The 24,074-nt window shown below is 38.8% G+C and overlaps 1 protein-coding gene across 1 annotated transcript; it reads left to right on the top strand.

The window, feature by feature from the left end:
* Nucleotides 1–1,424: 1,424 nt before the first annotated feature.
* LOC137255835 (nucleolar MIF4G domain-containing protein 1-like) lies at nt 1,425–23,808 on the top strand. Its single transcript, XM_067793400.1, has 14 exons — nt 1,425–1,718; nt 10,882–11,022; nt 11,323–11,461; nt 11,938–12,027; nt 12,612–13,440; nt 16,841–17,040; nt 17,933–18,054; nt 18,547–18,640; nt 19,204–19,428; nt 19,638–19,763; nt 20,395–20,528; nt 21,513–21,677; nt 22,472–22,603; nt 22,969–23,808. The coding sequence occupies exons 1-14, from the start codon at nt 1,530–1,532 to the stop codon at nt 23,251–23,253; spliced, it is 2,871 nt and encodes a 956-aa protein (XP_067649501.1). The 5' UTR covers nt 1,425–1,529; the 3' UTR covers nt 23,254–23,808.
* Nucleotides 23,809–24,074: the final 266 nt, after the last annotated feature.

Raw genomic sequence — 24,074 nt, 5'->3', positions numbered from 1 at the left:
TGTGACCTTTGTCCAAACGTTGGTGGAATATAACTGTAAAACAGATACTGGCAAGTGGTGCACCTGGTGTGTGCTATGTGCAGCCCAGGTGCGGCGTTAACTAGTACAGGTTGACAAGCTCAGTCCTGTTTGAGATGTCATAATAAGGTTGCAAGTCAATGTGCACTATGTGAAAATGCTCGGTTTTGCGGTGTGCATTTTTCGTGCTTGTACAACGAGTTGCGAGTGCATACTGGACAAGGCTTACGTTTTCCACGTGTTCTAACCACGTGGTGTCTATTCTTAAACGAACAGGGCATATAAACATAAGGATTATGTCACAGGTGCGTTTTAATAGGAATGAAGATTTACACGGATATTCCCTAAATTAACACCCTCTTTCTACACTTTGACAAAACATTCTCTTGTCGCAAATATTTAAAAGGTAAACCAGGATCCTTTGAAGCCTGTATTTGTACTGTGTCGTCCATGCTTGATTCACGTGTGTTATTACCCACGAAGATCCACTGAAATATGGTTTAACAGTACTTTCAATTCTTATCAGATTCCTACTTGTATATTCCCAGACGAATTGGATACTGGGTACTATGCTGGGGGTTTGGGTGGCGACTTTGATCATTCGTACCATGGCTGATCCGTATGCGAATCTACACGATCCATACACTGGAAGTCTGGAAGAACCTACCCTATTTCTTTCGTAATAGCTGCAGTCGTTATAGATTTATACTGAGCACTGTTTTCACATAATAAAACATTTAGAGATCTGTTACGTCAATAAAAACATATTATAAATATCTTCATCTAAATTAATTTAAAACGTACACTTAAATGGACATCATATCGTCGACGAAGCAGCTGACACATTCAGCGCCCCACTCAACAGATCATACACACGGACCCGGGACGACTGTACCAGGACTCTAAACGAGATTAATTTAGATCAGCGGACAGAGAGGTCTCTATTCGCACAAATACACAATGCTATATAGATAGTGGTCAAAAGAAACAATGTTATATTTGGGAATTAATATACTTTCTTAATAAAGTACAGAATTTGGTACATTTGTTGAGTTGAGTCCAATCCGGGATTCGAACACAGACCCTCCGAGGGTAGACCTACATCTCAAATGACATGAATACAGCCCAGATTCCAAATATAAATACATGTTTGAGATACCCCGTGTGGACCAACTGGTTGGTTCTCATATGATCAAATTTAGGATTATTGATCGGGATAATTATCGTACCTTATGATCGCTGAGATCATTTTAAAGTTGATTTTCGACAAAGAAATGACCCTCAAACCATTCATTTCGAACAGGGGTAAAATAATTTCTAAGTAACACTTCTAACAAAACACACACACACACACACACACCCCTCCCCCCCACCCCCCCGCTCCACGCTAAAACCCGGAAACCCGGAAGTTGTAAATCCAAGATGTCTGCGCCCATGACATAAACACATGTCTATGGGCTTGAGTCGCGATACAATACTACCGACAGTTGAAGTACGCAAGATTTACTAAAATGGGAAAGAAACACAAGAAGAAAGTAACATTAGTAACTGACAAGGAAGACAATATTCAAACTATGTCGGCTGCAAACAAGGTGGAAACAGTCCCCTTTATCAATCCTGTGAGGAAACGCAAGGATGAAAGAAAAGAAAAGAGGCAGCTGAAAAAGGCAAAACGTTTAGCCTTCAGTCAAAGGAAAGAGGTGAGTATCATCATCAAAGACTTGTCACGGCGTCCATTCAGTGCATATACGAGCAAACTTATCATTTATGGACTTCGAATGGGCTTCCAGTCTTCAGTTGGTTTGCGATGTTGGCTCCTCTGCTTGGACTTGGAGCCGCTGTAGGATGTTTTCGCCACCCAGGGAGAAAAAGAAAGAACCTAACCTAACCCCAGCTCCAAAACCTTAACCATAAAGCCCTAGGTAATCCCCGCTTTTAAAAATCGTTCTATGCCTATGGATAGATGGTTTTATAGAAAGCCAATCCTAACCCAAACCCTAAACCTGACATAATGTTAAAGGGGCACTGATGCGGAGCAATTTCCGTGGACTGGTGTAAACTTTTGTTATTGTTTTTCTCCAGTGAGTACCCGGATGATATCCCAGAATTCGTGACTGGTTCGTGACCTCTGCTGCGCAGTCCGTATGTGCAACTGATAGTTTAATTATAGACAGATCAACTGAGGGGAAGTCATTTTTACTTCATTACAAATGCATTATGAAAACAAATGAAACACTTTGAAGATTAATCATCTCCCAGTGGTAGAAATGGTAAAAAACTATTAGGACGGGAAAATACCGAAGCCAATGCACGTCTCTATATTTTGTCTCACAACCCTAATTAGTTTATTGTCATATTTGTATGATTTTGAAAATTAATAAAAAAAACACATGGTCTGCTTATACTCATAGTAAATTTCTTACATAACAGCAACATTTATACATTGTATAGATAGCCAATGTGGATCCTATTTCACACACATACGCAGTCTAGTGTGTGTATTCTGTCATATCGATTCTGCTGAATGCTACAACAAATAAATTAAAACAAAATGCAAATAATGAATGTACAACAGACTAATTTCATAGCAACAATGTCAGGCTACTACCTTGTTCAGGAATGTATCCATCAATATCCACGTACAAGAAATCGTATTCCATTCATTTGCAGCTGGTAAATAATCCTGCTCTGTGTCGCGTGTCTTACACAACTGTCTAATTTGCGAAAAAGTAACACATCGTTTCACGTCTTTCGTTGGTGAAAACCTGATAAACCTCTCATTGGTCACCCAAGATAGCACACCTGGCAACTAATTGTATGATGTCCGCTATTCTAAGTAATTTAGTTAACGAATAATGAGCAATCAATCAATCAACGCAAGGGTGGTTAATTCTTTGAAGGGAGGATGTTGTTTTTACAATCGCACTTTACGACAGGGTGTAGTCATCTACACACACTACCTTTTGACAAAAGTAATTAATCAATCAGTGTGTTATCGGCTAATCCTTTGATCGATGTTTGTTTTTGTAACTCAGCTGATAAACCCTCTTGCATCACTTACATGCACATATTACATAACATACAATACATTTGCCATTACAGACCTTAATTTATAATGTTGAGTATTTACTCCAGACAGGAGAAATGCCAAATGGGAACCTTTGTTGAGTAACCTGAGTGGTGTTACTACTAATTATACCTGTTATAAATTCATTAATTGACCATCCAGAGAATGATGACAAATAACACGAGTAGGTTTACACCATCAAACGCGAGTTACAGCAAGGAAGATGTAATCTTTGTGTCGCATGCAGCCTGAAAACACTTATGGGCCGAAACTGTTTTGAGGATACCAACGGAATTTCGTTACATAAGTAATACATTCAGGCATTTGCTGTGTACTTGGGTAAATAGGTGAAATAAGGTGGGGGGGGGGGGGAGGGTTTACGTAAGAAAATTTTCAGATTCCTCTACCAAAGGCAAAGTCGTCGTTTATTGTTTACGAATTCAAATAAACCAACTGTGTGTTTTTATTATTTAATTATTTTATAAATAATAAACCATTGTAGCTACCATAGCTACCAAAAGTTACGTATGATATTTGCTATCACAGCTGAACCAACACTCAAAATTACCTAAATATGAAGTTTTGCAATCTTCCGGAGTGAAACAAATGGCTTGCTACCTGCCTGTAGACATCATATTTTCATGTAACATGATTGAATATCGAGGTTAAAAACAGAGAAACAGGATAAAATTGACTAACTATACCATCCAAGCATCATATTTTCATGTAACATGATTAAATATCGAGGTTAAAAACAGAGAAACAGGATAAAATTGACTAACTATACCATCCAAGCATCATATTTTCATGTAACATGATTGAATATCGAGGTTAAAAACAGAGAAACAGGATAAAATTGACTAACTATACCATCCAAGCATCATATTTTCATGTAACATGATTGAATATCGAGGTTAAAAACAGAGAAATAGGATCAAATTGAGTAACTATACCATCCAAGCATCATATTTTCATGTAACATGATTGAATATCGAGGTTAAAAACAGAGAAATGGGATCAAATTGAGTAACTATACCATCCAAGCATCATATTTTCATGTAACATGATTGAATATCGAGGTTAAAAACAGAGAAATGGGATCAAATTGAGTAACTATACCATCCAAGCATCATATTTTCATGTAACATGATTAAATATCGAGGTTAAAAACAGAGAAATAGGATCAAATTGACTAACTATACCATCCAAGCATCATATTTTCATGTAACATGATTAAATATCGAGGTTAAAAACAGAGAAATGGGATCAAATTGACTAACTATACCATCCAAGCATCATATTTTCATGTAACATGATTAAATATCGAGGTTAAAAACAGAGAAACAGGATAAAATTGACTAACTATACCATCCAAGCATCATATTTTCATGTAACATGATTAAATATCGAGGTTAAAAACAGAGAAACAGGATAAAATTGACTAACTATACCATCCAAGCATCATATTTTCATGTAACATGATTAAATATCGAGGTTAAAAACAGAGAAACAGGATCAAATTGACTAACTATACCATCCAAGCATCATATTTTCATGTAACATGATTAAATATCGAGGTTAAAAACAGAGAAACAGGATCAAATTGACTAACTATACCATCCAAGCATCATATTTTCATGTAACATGATTGAATATCGAGGTTAAAAACAGAGAAATGGGATCAAATTGACTAACTATACCATCCAAGCATCATATTTTCATGTAACATGATTGAATATCGAGGTTAAAAACAGAGAAATGGGATCAAATTGACTAACTATACCATCCAAGCATCATATTTTCATGTAACATGATTGAATATCGAGGTTAAAAACAGAGAAATGGGATCAAATTGACTAACTATACCATCCAAGCATCATATTTTCATGTAACATGATTGAATATCGAGGTTAAAAACAGAGAAATGGGATCAAATTGACTAACTATACCATCCAAGCATCATATTTTCATGTAACATGATTGAATATCGAGGTTAAAAACAGAGAAATGGGATCAAATTGACTAACTATACCATCCAAGCATCATATTTTCATGTAACATGATTAAATATCGAGGTTAAAAACAGAGAAACAGGATCAAATTGAGTAACTATACCATCCAAGCATCATATTTTCATGTAACATGATTGAATATCGAGGTTAAAAACAGAGAAACAGGATCAAATTGACTAACTATACCATCCAAGCATCATATTTTCATGTAACATGATTAAATATCGAGGTTAAAAACAGAGAAACAGGATAAAATTGACTAACTATACCATCCAAGCATCATATTTTCATGTAACATGATTAAATATCGAGGTTAAAAACAGAGAAACAGGATAAAATTGACTAACTATACCATCCAAGCATCATATTTTCATGTAACATGATTGAATATCGAGGTTAAAAACAGAGAAACAGGATAAAATTGACTAACTATACCATCCAAGCATCATATTTTCATGTAACATGATTAAATATCGAGGTTAAAAACAGAGAAATGGGATCAAATTGACTAACTATACCATCCAAGCATCATATTTTCATGTAACATGATTAAATATCGAGGTTAAAAACAGAGAAACAGGATAAAATTGACTAACTATACCATCCAAGCATCATATTTTCATGTAACATGATTAAATATCGAGGTTAAAAACAGAGAAACAGGATAAAATTGACTAACTATACCATCCAAGCATCATATTTTCATGTAACATGATTAAATATCGAGGTTAAAAACAGAGAAACAGGATCAAATTGACTAACTATACCATCCAAGCATCATATTTTCATGTAACATGATTAAATATCGAGGTTAAAAACAGAGAAACAGGATCAAATTGACTAACTATACCATCCAAGCATCATATTTTCATGTAACATGATTGAATATCGAGGTTAAAAACAGAGAAATGGGATCAAATTGACTAACTATACCATCCAAGCATCATATTTTCATGTAACATGATTGAATATCGAGGTTAAAAACAGAGAAATGGGATCAAATTGACTAACTATACCATCCAAGCATCATATTTTCATGTAACATGATTGAATATCGAGGTTAAAAACAGAGAAATGGGATCAAATTGACTAACTATACCATCCAAGCATCATATTTTCATGTAACATGATTGAATATCGAGGTTAAAAACAGAGAAATGGGATCAAATTGACTAACTATACCATCCAAGCATCATATTTTCATGTAACATGATTGAATATCGAGGTTAAAAACAGAGAAATGGGATCAAATTGACTAACTATACCATCCAAGCATCATATTTTCATGTAACATGATTAAATATTGAGGTTAAAAACAGAGAAACAGGATCAAATTGAGTAACTATACCATCCAAGCATCATATTTTCATGTAACATGATTGAATATCGAGGTTAAAAACAGAGAAACAGGATCAAATTGACTAACTATACCATCCAAGCATCATATTTTCATGTAACATGATTAAATATCGAGGTTAAAAACAGAGAAACAGGATAAAATTGACTAACTATACCATCCAAGCATCATATTTTCATGTAACATGATTAAATATCGAGGTTAAAAACAGAGAAACAGGATAAAATTGACTAACTATACCATCCAAGCATCATATTTTCATGTAACATGATTGAATATCGAGGTTAAAAACAGAGAAACAGGATAAAATTGACTAACTATACCATCCAAGCATCATATTTTCATGTAACATGATTGAATATCGAGGTTAAAAACAGAGAAATGGGATCAAATTGACTAACTATACCATCCAAGCATCATATTTTCATGTAACATGATTGAATATCGAGGTTAAAAACAGAGAAATGGGATCAAATTGACTAACTATACCATCCAAGCATCATATTTTCATGTAACATGATTAAATATCGAGGTTAAAAACAGAGAAACAGGATAAAATTGAGTAACTATACCATCCAAGCATCATATTTTCATGTAACATGATTGAATATCGAGGTTAAAAACAGAGAAATGGGATCAAATTGACTAACTATACCATCCAAGCATCATATTTTCATGTAACATGATTAAATATCGAGGTTAAAAACAGAGAAACAGGATAAAATTGAGTAACTATACCATCCAAGCATCATATTTTCATGTAACATGATTGAATATCGAGGTTAAAAACAGAGAAATAGGATCAAATTGAGTAACTATACCATCCAAGCATCATATTTTCATGTAACATGATTAAATATCGAGGTTAAAAACAGAGAAATAGGATCAAATTGAGTAACTATACCATCCAAGCATCATATTTTCATGTAACATGATTAAATATCGAGGTTAAAAACAGAGAAACAGGATAAAATTGACTAACTATACCATCCAAGCATCATATTTTCATGTAACATGATTGAATATCGAGGTTGAAAACAGAGAAACAGGATAAAATTGACTAACTATACCATCCAAGCATCATATTTTCATGTAACATGATTGAATATCGAGGTTGAAAACAGAGAAACAGGATAAAATTGACTAACTATACCATCCAAGCATCATATTTTCATGTAACATGATTAAATATCGAGGTTAAAAACAGAGAAACAGGATAAAATTGACTAACTATACCATCCAAGCATCATATTTTCATGTAACATGATTGAATATCGAGGTTGAAAACAGAGAAACAGGATAAAATTGACTAACTATACCATCCAAGCATCATATTTTCATGTAACATGATTGAATATCGAGGTTAAAAACAGAGAAATGGGATCAAATTGAGTAACTATACCATCCAAGCATCATATTTTCATGTAACATGATTAAATATCGAGGTTAAAAACAGAGAAACAGGATAAAATTGACTAACTATACCATCCAAGCATCATATTTTCATGTAACATGATTGAATATCGAGGTTGAAAACAGAGAAACAGGATAAAATTGACTAACTATACCATCCAAGCATCATATTTTCATGTAACATGATTGAATATCGAGGTTAAAAACAGAGAAACAGGATCAAATTGAGTAACTATACCATCCAAGCATCATATTTTCATGTAACATGATTGAATATCGAGGTTAAAAACAGAGAAATGGGATCAAATTGAGTAACTATACCATCCAAGCATCATATTTTCATGTAACATGATTGAATATCGAGGTTAAAAACAGAGAAATGGGATCAAATTGACTAACTATACCATCCAAGCATCATATTTTCATGTAACATGATTAAATATCGAGGTTAAAAACAGAGAAATGGGATCAAATTGACTAACTATACCATCCAAGCATCATATTTTCATGTAACATGATTGAATATCGAGGTTAAAAACAGAGAAATGGGATCAAATTGACTAACTATACCATCCAAGCATCATATTTTCATGTAACATGATTAAATATCGAGGTTAAAAACAGAGAAACAGGATAAAATTGACTAACTATACCATCCAAGCATCATATTTTCATGTAACATGATTGAATATCGAGGTTAAAAACAGAGAAACAGGATAAAATTGACTAACTATACCATCCAAGCATCATATTTTCATGTAACATGATTGAATATCGAGGTTAAAAACAGAGAAATGGGATCAAATTGACTAACTATACCATCCAAGCATCATATTTTCATGTAACATGATTGAATATCGAGGTTAAAAACAGAGAAATGGGATCAAATTGACTAACTATACCATCCAAGCATCATATTTTCATGTAACATGATTAAATATCGAGGTTAAAAACACAGAAATAGGATCAAATTGACTAACTATACCATCCAAGCATCATATTTTCATGTAACATGATTAAATATCGAGGTTAAAAACAGAGAAATAGGATCAAATTGACTAACTATACCATCCAAGCATCATATTTTCATGTAACATGATTAAATATCGAGGTTAAAAACACAGAAATAGGATCAAATTGACTAACTATACCATCCAAGCATCATATTTTCATGTAACATGATTAAATATCGAGGTTAAAAACAGAGAAATGGGATCAAATTGACTAACTATACCATCCAAGCATCATATTTTCATGTAACATGATTAAATATCGAGGTTAAAAACAGAGAAACAGGATAAAATTGACTAACTATACCATCCAAGCATCATATTTTCATGTAACATGATTAAATATCGAGGTTAAAAACAGAGAAACAGGATAAAATTGACTAACTATACCATCCAAGCATCATATTTTCATGTAACATGATTAAATATCGAGGTTAAAAACAGAGAAACAGGATAAAATTGACTAACTATACCATCCAAGCATCATATTTTCATGTAACATGATTAAATATCGAGGTTAAAAACACAGAAATAGGATCAAAATGAGTAACTATACCATCCAAGCATCCGAAAAAAACTACACTGCTGGGATATTTTGTTACGATCAGACAAGGAATACCATGGATGTTTTTAAATAATGGCATATGGTGGGCATCCAGCCTCCTGACTCTGTTGGGTGAAGAAATTCTGCTAATATGGACAGGAGCCCAGTTCCTTTGTCCGTCACGGTCGAAGGAGCGGGCGCTGACCAATTTGCAGTTTGGTTCCGTAATTAGACCGTTGGCGAGAAACATTATTCGCTCCGCATCAGTGCCCCTTTAAATCTAAACCTCAAAACTTAACCCTGACCCCCACAAATAATCATAAGAAATAGAATACATTTCAGTCAGGGGCTACGGGCTGAACTCTTACCAAACCCTAATGTAACCCTGAGTATTAGGGTAAAGGATTGTTGGTAAATTAACATGGTAAGACAGGATTTCACGAGATGAGGTGACAAACATATTCTATCACTGTCTATAATCACACTTTATACTTATAGTGCTAAACAATGCTCTCTTTGTCAACTCCAGCTGGTAATTTAGAAGCATCCTGCAGTGGGAACTGTGTATCACATTGTATCATGTGGATATAGATCACAGCACTAGTATATGACAGGTGAAAGGACTGGTCGTAAGGAAGTCAACAGGTGTCAAGGTTATCTGTTCGATTAGCATGTAAGAAATTTGTGAGCAATATGTTTCACAAAGAATCTATCGAAGAAAAGTGGTTGCTTTACATAGTAAAAGAACATGTAGTGTTTGCCAGAGCAAGGTTCCTCAAATGCACAGTGAAGACACACATCTTGACAGTCTCATATCATTATTCCTTAGTACAGGCCATGCCGCTTCCAGTCACCCAGATAATACTAGTTGCACAACTTATTATCGCCAATACACAGCAGAACATATATTACAAAATGTTGCATCATAACATATTTGAAAAGTTGTGATCCATAAACATGATAAAGTATCTTGGCCTTCTTGGGTGTAAAAACACTTTACATGTCAGAGTTTTTAGTGATACATGTAGGTAGTTTGTCTTAGTCATTGCTACTGAAGTCAAACAATTTTGTTATGATAAAGACAATGCGGGTGAATGTTGTATTTGTTCATGAGAATCAGATATGTTATAAATACAAATTAATCCTTAACTTAATCACACCATTTCAAGCTAAAACGACAGTCAGAGTCACTGTAACCCATACTTTATGAAAATTGTTGAACTTTGTTACAATGGTTTCTTCTGGAACCAACTGAATCAACAGGTGTGTCACCATTAGCATTTTTAAAAAGTAGTTTTGACAATGTGAGATGGTGATATTGCTAAATAGAAATATTTTAGCCGTAGTCTTTGGAAAATGTCTTTTCTTTAGATGAAATGGCTATTGAAAGTCATAATCATGAAAATATGAGTTATATTTCCATTTGGGCATTAGTTTGTTTGTTTGTTATACGTTGTCAGATGCCGACCATATCTAGACAAGAAGCTGAGAGGAGAGCAACTGCTGCCTTGGAGAAGAAACAGACGAAGAGGCGAGAGAAGAGGGCACGGGTCATCAAGAGGAAGATCGAAGCCAAGAAACAAAAGAAGGAAGACATGCAGGTAGATCAGCGGGACAGCTTACAACCTCGTTTCATTTCTCACTGTTTATGACGTGCAGATTTTACCATGTTTACTAAACAGAGTAATATATAGAAGTAAAACAGGATTTTTTTGTATTGTATTTTGCCATTGTACGTTGACACTGTAAACTGAAAAATTACTAAATGGTATGGCGTGATGGTTATGTAGCACATGATAGACAAATAGCTGTCTTTGATACTGTTCAGTTTTGGATAACTGTCTCTCTATAGGCCAGTGTTGAACCTTGCCAAACTCAGGAAATGTTGTGTTGGTTTTCAGGAGAAAAAGCTGGAGTTGCAAGCACAGAAACTTGCCATAGCAAAAGAGGAACGAGAAATGCGGGATCTAGAGAAGAAACTGAAAATGAAGAAATCTCGAACGTCACTACCACAATCCTTCATTAATGATGGCTTGGACTGTATCCTCTCATTCACGTCTTACAAACACTTCACTCAATGTTCCTCACAAACATGTCACAGAACATTATTTATATGTGATGAAGAACCTCACACATCTTACTCAGTTAACCTCGGTAAAATACAAAAGATTGTAAAGCTTTTAAAAATGAAATCATAATCATGAAAATATCAGTTATATTTCCATTTGGGCATTAGTTTGTTTGTTTGTTATACATTGTCAGATGCCGACCATATCTAGACAAGAAGCTGAGAGGAGAGCAACTGCTTTCTTGGAGAAGAAACTCAATGTTCCTCACAAACATGTCACAGAACATTATTTATATGTTACGAAGAACCTCACACATCTTACTCAGTTAACCTCGGTTAAATACAAAAGATTGTAAAGCTTTTAAAAATGGTCCTTCTGCACTTCAGGGTAATACTAAGTGATTCACAACCATGCTGTTATGCTGTTATTTCCCTTCATGTTTCTCAGACTTGTTTGAGGCCCTGGATTCCTTTGGTAAGGAGGGTGTCGCTGACCTTGATTCAGGTCAAGGATCAGGGTCAGAGCTTGGTGATTTGGGTAAGTTTTTTTTCACCTAAAACATAAGTGGAAGCACCTTTAGAATTCAGCACCACAATCGCTTGTGAGCACGGTCTCAGCCATTGGTCACATGCCACTGAGACAGGCAACCAGTTTGCGAGAACCTGTCTGGTCAGGCTTCGATCTCCATCCAGGTCTGTTAAAATATGGTACTTGTTTGTCCCTGCCTGGCACCTGGCATTATCGTGTACAAAAAGGACTGGTCAGCTCAGAGTCTGTATAATGTGACTGTGTGGCGTATTCATGCTTAACTGCAGCATGGTATCTCAGTGAGCTGGCACCATTTACCAACTTCAATCTGGGCTAATGCAGGCAACCACACGTACATGTGCATGCACATTGTAATATGAGAAAACATTCTTAAGTACAGTGTTAAACGCAGAGCTAGTGCTTTGATAAGGTTTTCTTTTCTCAAATCACACCAAAGACCTGGGTTCAATTCCCTACTTTGGGTACAGCGTGTAAAGCCATTTCTGGTGTCCCCCTCACTCACGAAGGAGGTACACAGATCTGGGTGATCACACTATTATCAGTGTTGTTTACCATCATCTTATTTCTCACAGATGAAGATATTCCCAGTGGGTCTGAAGATGAACAATCTGAGGAGGATGACCTGAGTGATGACAGTGACATGGACGATGACGATGATGATGATGGAAAAAATATTGAGGTTGTTATGAATGAAAATGAACCCAAACCAAAGTCAATTCTGAAGGAGAAAAATTTAAGACAAGACAATGAACCAAGGACATTGAAATGGCAAAGAAGTGACTCTCAAGACAGTGACAGTTGTAAGGAAGACAGCAGGCGCAACATTCAAAATTCAAAAAGGAAAAAAGATGAAGAATCAGACTCAGGTGATGAACAAACTGAAGTGAGTAAAACTTCAAAAAGGAAAATGCAAAAAGTTGATAGTGCAAAAGGTAAAGTAGTCTTAAAGAAACAAAAAGATGACAAGGAAAGGTCTGAAGTACACAAAAGGACTTCTAGGAAAACTGATAAAGTGAATTTTGATGAAAATGAATCTGAAAGTGGTGAAAGTGAATCAATTGATACTGACGAGGACATTGGTGTTGATGTTGATAGTGATGATGATGGTGATGAAGAAGATGAAGACAATGATGTTGATAGTGATAGTGAGGGTAATGAGGATAGTGATGATGAGGGTGATTGGGATAGTGAAAGTGATGATGGTGACAAGAAGGAAACTACTGCAGTATTGCGTGAAGACATCTATGGACGAACTATAGACAAGGATGGCAAAGTGGTCAAATCTAGTGTATCCGGGTCTTACATCCCTCCAGCAAAACGTGCCATGTTGGAAGGGAATTCTGGGAAGAGGAAGTTGATGCTGGAGCGTATCAAGAAACAGCTGAAGGGACTAATCAACAGGTGGGTGGATATTTGATGATGTTCATTGATTTATTAGTTAGTTCTTACTGTTATTGCCTTTTCATTTGTTTGTTTGCTATTTAACGATGTACACAGCAATATCCTAGCCATGGTGGGTATATAAATAATCGAGTCTGGACCTTACAATTCAGTGATCAACATCATGATCTGAAATTGGGATGCGTTGACATGTCTGACCCCATAATCCCATTAGTCACCTATTACAACAAACATGGGTAGCTGAAGACCAGTTCTAACCTGAATCTTAAAGGGTTTATTGTCGTTTCAAGCCAAAATTAGCTAATATGATCAAAGCAACTGTTTCATTCTTTTTCATAGAGACCGTCCAGAGGGTACATATATGCATTTTCTGGTGCCGGTTGCATCAATGTTTCAATAAAGTATTGTACAATTAACAAAAAGTCTTTCGTTCATTATACGGGCCCTCACCATGTGGAGTCACCCCTCTGCCGCGCATGCGCAGGCAACCAGGTAAGCATCCAAGTCCGTATCATCATTCCTTCTGCTGTCACCGTTCTGATATGACGCTGGAAAATTAAAAAGTTCAACACTACTCCTACTGTATGCATGCTGTGAAGATGACTGAGTCTTCCTCAACTGTATGTATGGTTTATTCGCTCATTAATAGAGGAACAGAATGTTTCTTTAAACCAGGAGTTGACTTATTTGTCTGTGCCTACTGTATTTGCGCTGGCTTTCCCGTGGGTTACACACATTTTGCTTCCCCATGGCAGGAAGTCGGCACCCCCGCGTATTGCATCTAGTATCAACTAGTTCATGTCGTGGTATTAATGTAATTTTCAATGTTTTGTATGTGTTATAAAAAAAAAAAAAATAGTGTGCTGCTGTGTAGGCCACAAGCTTATGCTTGGCATACTGGTTTTCAGGCTTTTATGGTATGTTCTACTTGTGGGACAAACATCCCTCCACAGGGCAAGCACGACAAATGCCTGTGCTGTTTGGAGAAGGTGGGAGGGGAGCTGACGGAGCTTCCTCCATCTAAGACTGAGAGAGCTAAGCATGATAAGGCTAAAGAAACTAAGTCTAAAGCTAGCGGCAAAACTAAGTCTCCCCTACGCTGCAGTCCTCCTCGTCTCAGTCTGGCTTTGATATGTCACTTATCACTCAGTTATTTCAGCAGCACATGGACTCGGTGAAGTCTCTCATCCATCGCCGGGCTCTGCTCGCTCCGCTTTCCTGAAAATGTATGTTGATCCGTCGCCTCGGCTACCCCAGAGATGGCGGGTTCGCTACTAGTCCCTCTCTCTGTCTTGGCGCAGGGTCCGTTGAGATTCCTGGGGTTCTGGTCTCTGTGTCACCCCTTCCCATGAGAGCAGAGGACTTGGTTTCATCCAAGCTTCCTCCTGTGTCTCAGGACCGGGGTTTGGAGGGTACTGGTTCGGTGACTGGAGTGGAAGGTGCCTTGGGCTCTTCCTTCCCCGCTGTGGTTCGATCGTCCACTGGGTCCGGATGTGGGTCCTCTTTTCGTGAGGATTCCGCCTCGGGCTCAGAGATCAAGCTGTAGACGCCGGGGAGGTTGAGGAGTCCGAGAGAGCTTTCCTCTTTTTCTCGTATAGCAGAGACTATCCCCCAGGCCATAGTCCCGACTAGCCGCCTGGACTCGGCTGAGTTCCGCCTGCCGGGTGAGGCGTTTGCTCTTAGGCAACCCTCGCAGACGCAGCTCTGCATTCTCCCCTCCTTGGTGCGGGATGTGATGGATCCCCTCCTTGCTGGTACCCGCCTGCACTTTGATTTACCAGAGCTTGTTCAGCGCTACAAGTACCAGCTGGGGGACGATTCTCTGTTCCTCGTACCGGTTGTGGATGAGTGTGTGTTCACTGTGGTCGCCATTGGGGGAGGCTCGGCTTCCTCGGGTGCGGCTGTGGCTGCCAAGCAAAGGCATTTAGTTTCACCTTTTGCCCAGTCGGGCACCCCCCTGCAGGAGGCATACCAGACCTCTGAGGAGGTCTATGGGAATGCCATGCAGCAGGTTAGTGTGGTGGTCCAACTTTCTCACGTCTATCAGCTATTTCCATTCAGCTGTTAACATGGAAGGCTGAATTTCTGGTCGTGGTAACATCTGGGGACAGGGTTGGTGATTTACATGCCATGTCTGCAGACCCGGCACTGACTGTGTTTCACCCAGACCGTGTCAGTATTCGCCTCCCGGGTTCCTACCGTCCGAAGATCGATCACGCTTTCCATGTGACAGCTCCTATCGAGCTTCCCTTTTTCACACAGCCTTCTACATTGTGGACCTCTGCAACGAGCACTCACCAGTTGGATGTCCTTAAGACCCTCAAGGTCTATATCAAATGCACACATGGGATTCATGTGGGTACCCAACTGTTCTGCTGTTACGGTGGTGGGAAGGCTGGGGTGCCGGTTAGTAAACAGACACTGGCTAGTTTCGCTGGCCAGTTTCGGTCATCTGTGCTGCTTACCAGGCTAAAGGCAAGCTTGCCCATGAGGGGTTGTAGGCTCACTCAGTCAGGGTAGTCGCTGCTTCCATTCGCATCTGCACTGCCCATTGAAGAGATTTGCTCTGCTGCTATTTGGAGCAGGCCAAGGACGTTAATCAAGCACTCTACCTGCTTGGTACGCACACACATGAGAATCCTCGCTTTGGCATACTGTTTCTCCAGTGGACAGTGTGCTGCCACCCTGGCCAAGTGAGTCTTGGTTGATTGTCAGTTGACGCTGCTGGTTACTGCGTATAAGTACATGTCTCCACTGTTGACGTATCCCACACTTTACAGTGCTTTTATGTCATGCTTAGCTCTGAGGTTGGTATCAGTGCAGTTGCTCCCTGTGAGTTCTCTCCCATAATGCCTCTCGTGGAAGCTCACTGGGAGTACACAGGTGAGAATTATTAATTAATTTTCATAATTACTATCACTATAATTACGTACGGTACCAGAATTCAATCCTCCCTAGCCTCCGGTCTTTGGGAGTGTGAGTTTATGCATATATGTACCCCAAGGATGATCTCTATAAAAAGAATTAGACAAACCTGTAGAGGTTTCCAATTCTTTGAAGAGAATCATCCTTGGGGTAGGGTACCTCCCTGCAATTCTGTTCACTGATTTATTCAGCAGAAGAAATGATTATACGGGCTTGGATGCTTGGGTGACGCCACGTGGTGAGGGGCCGTATAATGAACAAAAAGGCTTTTTGTTTATTGTACAATATTTCATTAAAAGATTGATACAACTGTCACGTGACTTTTTCTGGGAGCAGAAAATGCATATATGTACCCCAAGGACAATTCTCTTCAAAGAATTGGAAACCTCTACAGGTTTGTCTAGATTTGAAAATGGTTCATACTTCATTTACATGGTTTTCAAACATTTTCAGTATTTTGTGTTTTACTATTCAGAGCAAGTGAAGCAAATATGCAGCCAATTAGCACTCAGATAGAAGATATCTACATGTCCAACAGCAGGGCAGACGTCAATGAACTCCTCTCAGGGTTGTTATTGGAAGCTTGTGTTACTCCAGTACTGACACCAGAGAGGTTGTGTTTGGAGCTTGCAATGCTGGTGGCTATCTTACATGGAAATGTTGGTATAGAAGTCGGTAAGTTTTAATGAATATATTTCAAACTGAAAATACTTTTCCATCTGCTGAAAGTACATCCATTTTGTAGCTATGAATTTTAATATATTCCCTTGGGGAATTTTCTACAGTAGGTTGATGTCGGAACCCCTTTGACTTAATCCTATGAATAACCACCCAGTCGCTTAGAGAATGTCCTGACATGGAAGTCTTGAACATTTGGTGCTGTCTATGTTGGAAGAGATCAGATTAATTTGTCTGTTGCGTCAATTTGATGCATGTCAACCAATTGAAACAGAAATGTGCTGACACTCATGATTCCTTTTGAAGATCATGAGTTAACCACACATACTGACATGGATATGTAGGGCTCAATTTAGTGCTTTTTACTTGCACTGTTGCAACCCAGTATTACAAAGTGCAACATAGCTATTCGTCTAGCTTCCGCTAGTCAGTTTTTGAGTGAGTAAACTTTTGGAATAAAACATCTAAATAATTCAAAACATATTTCTTCCATGACATGTTGAAACGAAAGCAGTGCATCTGGAATTCTGCTGGTGCAGCTAGTTTTTTGTCTTAGGTTGTACCTGGTGCAGTTAGGTTAACACCTCTTAAATCGAGCCCTGATATCATTGACTATTAATTGCTTCTGAATCTGTTAATTAGTTTTCTTACATTAATTCTGTTGTTGAAAAAATTACCACGTATTATGTGCTTGTGACTGCGTGGAGTCAGAGAGGGAATCAATGTGATTCACATATTCAGGAGTCAAGGTCAATCTGTGATCAATGACATGCTGTCTTAAGAGTTCTCCATGAAGTTGCTAGTAAGAGACGTGTTGACACTTGAGAATCTTGGTCAGCGTATCTGATATAGGTACAAAACGTACAAGCAAAACTTTTACTTCTTTCAGGAGCGTGCTTCCTGCAGCGTGTGGTACATGAGTTTGATGCCAAGTTCAAGGTCAGCAGTCACAGTGAATCCAAGGAGATGGACAACATTGTCGTTCTGCTGGCGTGTCTGTACAACTTCAAGGTGAGCTGTTCATGACTCTCTCTACCAGTATGTCTCCCAGGAACAAATAGATCCTTGGTCTCTAGCCATTGTATTGCGTAGATCAGTGCTCATGTTGTTGATCGCTGGATTGTCTGGTCCAGACTTGATTAGCTACAGACTGCCGCCATATTGCTGGAATATTGCTATGTGCAGAGTGAAACAACAACCCAACCATTGAACCTTGGTCTACCTGTATCAAGGTGTCTACGTAGGTCATTGCAATACTTTCCAGTATTGAAATAGATCTCCGCTACAACAGGTCCGGAGACTCTATCATCATGAACGTGTCTTTGTGAGGATATGTTACGTGTAATACAAAATACCTGATGATCAGTTTAGTGTACAGTTCATTTTACGATGTTTGAAGTAAGTTTCAGTGATGTTATTTCAAGTCATGACAAGTACTGTGTCAGGTCCAAGTGATTTCAGTGCTAAGACATTTGTGACGTGGGTGCTTATGTCATGTTTCAGATTCTCCAGAGCTCGTTGCTGTTTGACGTGGCACGGAGGTTCATCAAGAGGTTTCAGGAGAAAGATATTGAGCTTCTCTTGCTTCTGTTGAAGAGTAAGTCAAGTCTTTAAATAAGGAAGGCTCCAGTCTCAATCACACCTTTCACTCTGATTAGACACTACCTTAGTCAAAATGATGTAATATCAAGGGAGCATTTGTGTTTTTAATTTATTCAGATCAAATTTCTGAATTGGGCACAGGTAGTTTCTTGCCATTGAACTGTGTTGTGTTGGTTATGAGGGAGGTCAAATCATGACAACACATCTGACTGGCTTTGAAATCTTCCATTTCGATTCGATGAATAACGTATGCCAGATTTTTATATCAAGGTGTCGTGGGGAAAGTCAATTTTACATACACAAGTTCTGCCTCACCACCAGAGAAGGGATACCTTCGAAAGTTAAATCATCATGTCCAACTTTGTGATACTTTGGTGTGTTCCTGTGTGGTGAATGGTGTAGTTGCAAGATTTATTTGGCCATAAAATTCACAATTTCATTTAATTTTGAAGAGGTGATAATGGTAACATAAGGCTTAAAGTGTAAGGAATAAATCTGTTACTCTTCACACCACCTCTCTGATTGTGACGTTATGATGTTTATCACACTCCTCCCCAGACGCTGGCTTCAGTTTGAGGAAAGAGGATCCGGCTGGGCTGAAGGACTTGATCGTGGAGATCCAGACTGCTGCGGGATCACCAGACGCTTCCAAGGACAAGTCTCGAATTCGCTTCATGCTGGACATCCTCCTGGCCATCAAGAACAACAACATGAGGAAGATCCCCAACTACGACCCAGAACACCTGGAACACCTGCGCAAACTCGTCAGGAACTACATCAAAGGTAAGATCTCTATTTGTTTGGTGTTTGCTTTAATTTGCAGGTGGTTGTATAATGGAGTACTTGTACCAGGAAATAATGAACAAACTTTACACTGACAGAACAAAAACCTTGAAATCTGTATGTAGTTATCATGGTTATCCATAGTGTGACGTCATAACCCATGTACTTCCTATGGCCAACAAAGACACGGTGATAATGTTATTGTACAGATGGAGGTCTAGGCAGCAACCAGCTCAACATCGGCCTAGAAGATCTGCTGAAGGCTGAGGAGAAAGGACGATGGTGGGTGGTTGGCTCGGCCTGGAGTGGCCGTGAGATGGAACATAGCACACAATGTAAGTTTCAAGGATTTTTGGAGAGTGGTGCCAAATGGTAGGATCATTTGTAACATTGCAACACAATATTCAAACTGAGGAGCCATTACTCATATGTTGGGCAATTCTTGTTCTGTTTCAGAGTTCTTTTGAGTATATATGAAACATAGTTAATCATGAATTGTCTTTGAGTAGAGTCCTGGGCTGAATACATCTCTGTTTCCTTATTCTTGGTTGAACATCTCATTGTTAGGCGTTAAAAGTGATTGATTGATGTTTGAACTCTATGTGTGCAATCATACATGATTCAATGCTCATTGCAACAGTCACTAGGTCAGTTAACAAGGGAGATAATTCTGTGGATATTGATGTTATCTCTGTTACCACATCATCTGCTTTTTCATGGTGTTAATATGTACATTGAAAAGTTGCATCCATTGTAATTCGAATGCAGGATGCGTATAGCATTATCTCCCTTGTTCATCATACCACCTTATAGATGCACTTAGAGATGGCCATAGTTGATTGGTCAATGCTTGATTATTTCCATGCTTGTGTAGGAATGATGTGCTGTAACCGACTGATCCAGACCTATGTTCCCTCTATCATGTCCACTGGAGCATCAGCTGATAAATCTGTTCTATCTTTCAAGCAACTGCCACATCAACTTTCTCAGTTTCCAATGTGATGAATGAAGCCAGCTCACAGTTGATGGAGCTGGCTCGCAAACAAAGAATGAACACTGACATCAGGAAGACGATATTCTGCGTCATCATGACCAGCGAGGTGACCAATCATGATGTACTTTTCATATCTGCAGCGACCACTCTAATGTACGACTTATCTTGTGATTGAGACATAGTCTGAATGTGGCAGGGGTTGAATGTGACTGATTGCTAGAAGTTGTCACACAAGTAATATTGAATGCTAACTCAGACCTTTCATGAATTGAATAACATATACCATCCATTGTGGAGTTGTTACCATCCAAGTTTCATGCTTTTATATTCTTCCAACCTTGGTCAGTCTCATAGTCCCCGAACCTTGTTATTGTCCCTTCCGCCATGTTCTGTCCACAATATGTTCTGATTGAAGTCAAGATTTCCTCAGGTCGATCTCCCGTCTTGCTAAGGCTCATTTTCATTTCAAATGTACTTGCTTGTTTCTATTGTCAACGATATATGTTTTCAGAAACTAAGAGTTATTCTACTCGACATCCAAATGTTTCTCAAGACTTAATACTAAAGATGTATTCCCATCTTAGCATCTTCCTCAAGAAGAGTGAGTGAGTGAGTGGGTGAGTGAGTGAGAGTGGGTGAGTGAGTGGGTGAGTGAGTGAGAGTGGGTGAGTGAGTGAGTGAGTGAATGAGTATGGTTTTACTCCACTTTTAGCAATATTCCTGCAATATCAGGGCAGGGGACACTGGATATCGGCTTCACACATTGGAATATTTTGTACCCATGTTAGGAATTGACCCCGAGCCAGTGCTGTAACCTGCAGGCTACCCCTCCTCCAACAGAGGGGTGGTAGGGTACTGTAGAAGATCTGGGTTAGATTCTTCGCATAGGTACAATGTGTGAAGCTCATTTCTGGTGAAATTGCTGGAATACTTCAGAAAACAGTGTAAAACCCATATCACTCACTCTCTCACTAACTCACTCACTCACTCACTCACTATCTCACTCGGGAAGTACTGTTTTCTTGATGAAGGTCACATGTCTCCATGTTGGCAAGTGAACTGTGTTGATGAAGTCAGTGATTGTTGCCAGGATTTTATTGATGCGTTTGAGAAGCTGTTGAAACTTGGCTTGAAGCACCAACAAGAAAGGGAGATAATCCATGTTATCCTGGACTGCTGTCTCCAAGAGACGAAGTACAACCCATTCTATGCCTTCCTTGCTCAGAAGTTCTGTGAGTTTGACAGGCGGTTCCAGGTCAGTTCCACGCTAGTTTTACATCCCTGTTCATCTCGTGTGGATCATTTACCCATTCCTCAACATCCAGTTCAACTCACAAGACCTCATGTTTTTGAGGAATGTTTTTTCTTAATATCTAAAAATTTCATATGACCACTGACTAAAAATGCTTCACAGTACAATACATAACGATAAGGTCGGACACTTCATCCGTTTGTGTCAAGATTGTTTAGTTAAGAGTCAAAGTCATGTTTCAGTCGACTTGCATAAATAACACTAATGAATTGATAGGTGTCATTCGTGGTGCTCGTTAAGCCAGTCATCCATAAAATTATGTTTAGATTTAAGTTTTACTCGGTTTCTTGCCATAAAAGGAGACTCAGCTTGTCGTAAGAGGCGACTAACGGGATTGGGTGGTCAGGCTCGCTGACTTGGTTGACACATGTCATCGGTTCCCAATTTCTCAGATCGTTGCTCATGTTGTTGATCACTGGATTGTCTGGTCCAGACTCGATTATTTTCAGACCGCCGCTATATAGCTGGAATATTGCTGAGTGCGGCGTAAAACTAAACTCACTCACTCATTTTACTCGGTTTCATGTGATGGCAGATTAGCGAGCGACCAAGCAGGTGGGTGAGGTGCACGGAAGTATTAGTTCGAATTGGGTGGTTATCTCAAAAACACTATTTTTTAACCTTTAATCCTTGCAAAGACACAAGGACCTGTGGTTCAACCTGACACCAGGTTCTCTTTAACTTGTTTGAGTAGCATATGGTGGTGACAATGTGCTTGTATGCGCCTCCCCCAACAGATGACGGTGCAGTTCAACCTGTGGGACAGATACAAGGAGATGGGGAGTCTGTCTCAGCAGAATCGGGACAACCTCGCCTCCCTCATCTCTCACCTCCTGCTCAAGAAGGGCTTGTCTCTCTCCATCCTCAAGGTGTGTACAAATATTGGAAACTATGCATTCAGTGTCAACTAGGTCAGTTGTAGTATTTATTTTTCATAAAAATGAAGAGTTTTTGTGACATCAGTATTTTAGATTCATGTGCCATGGCTTTTATACTTTTGAATATGATTTTGTACTGCTCTTAGCAGTATTCCAGCAATATACGCCAGGGAACACCAATAGCAGGCTTCACACATTGTACCCATGTGGGGAATCAAACCCGGGTCTTGGGTGTGACGAGCAAAGAATTTAAGCACTAGACTACTGCACCACCCCTATACAACTTTCAGAATTCAGCGATCCTAAACCCCCTTCCACCGCATGTCACCATGCTGTTTTTTTTTCACCATCATCAGGTTGTGGAGTTTGGCACACTGGAGAAGCCGATGGTGAGGTTCCTGAAGTCGCTGTTGATGTTGCTTCTGACAGCAGCTGACCAGGATGAAATGGTGGCAGTGTTCCAGAGAATCGCACCCCTCCACAAACTCATCCATGTGCAGGAAGGACTGAAACTGTTTATGCAGCACTTTCTTTTACGAGGGAAGGGGAAGGTGGAAAATGAAAATCTGGAGGAACTCCAAAGGAGAATTAAGCTTGCAGAGAAAACATTGAGTCTGGGGCAGTCCAGCATGTTGTTGTGATTCTCCCTCAGAAAATTTAATAAAGCAATTAAATATGTTGTTACAAAAAAAGTTTGTCACTGTAAATTATGAGGTGTTATTTGTATTTTTTATAGATCCTGTGATAATGTTGTTTTTCTGTCTGTTTGTAGTTGTTAACTTTAATGCTGTTCTCAGAAATATTCCAGCTATATACTGACAGCCAGTGATTAACCCAAGAATCCGTCGGTACATGACCAGATGCTGTCCACATGAAAATATACAAACACATAGTTGCAGGTACAGCAGTGTGCAGTAAACTTGGACAAAGTACTGTGACTATGTGTCCCAGTCCACCCAGCTGTGAATGGGTACTCCACAAGGATGAGAAAGCCGTATTAACTCAGTGTGTCTAGCGGTAGCAAGAGTTGTAGAATTCTCAAGGAGTCAAGATTGATAATATGATGTTGTATTGAGATTGACATACCAGTGATTGGGACAAAGTGCTAGTGCCATGTGCATGTACTAGTTGCCTGGATTTGTGCACTATATGAATATTCTCTAGTAGTAATAATAATAAAACTTGTGATGTCCAGATTTGATCATTTGATTAGCAACAGTTTATGCAATGGGGGCAAGAAGGCACAAGCAGCAGGACTGAACTCATACCCATTTATCTTGGAACCCCACATCAGAGCATTTCTTTTGGATTCAGTGTTTTGAGTTTGAAATGTAATCTGGATTGTATCTGGCATTAGATACCTTGATAGTTAGGGGTGGAGTCAATCAGCTAATTGGACATGCATACAAGAACTAGAATTGAGGCTGGTGTGTGTCTATGTTCAACTAGGAACAAGTCTCCC

This window comes from Haliotis asinina, chromosome 11 (assembly GCF_037392515.1).
Source record: "Haliotis asinina isolate JCU_RB_2024 chromosome 11, JCU_Hal_asi_v2, whole genome shotgun sequence".
NCBI lineage: Eukaryota > Metazoa > Mollusca > Gastropoda > Lepetellida > Haliotidae > Haliotis > Haliotis asinina.
The sequence above is the reverse complement of the archived record's forward strand: the minus strand, read 5'-3'. Positions and strand labels throughout refer to the sequence as shown.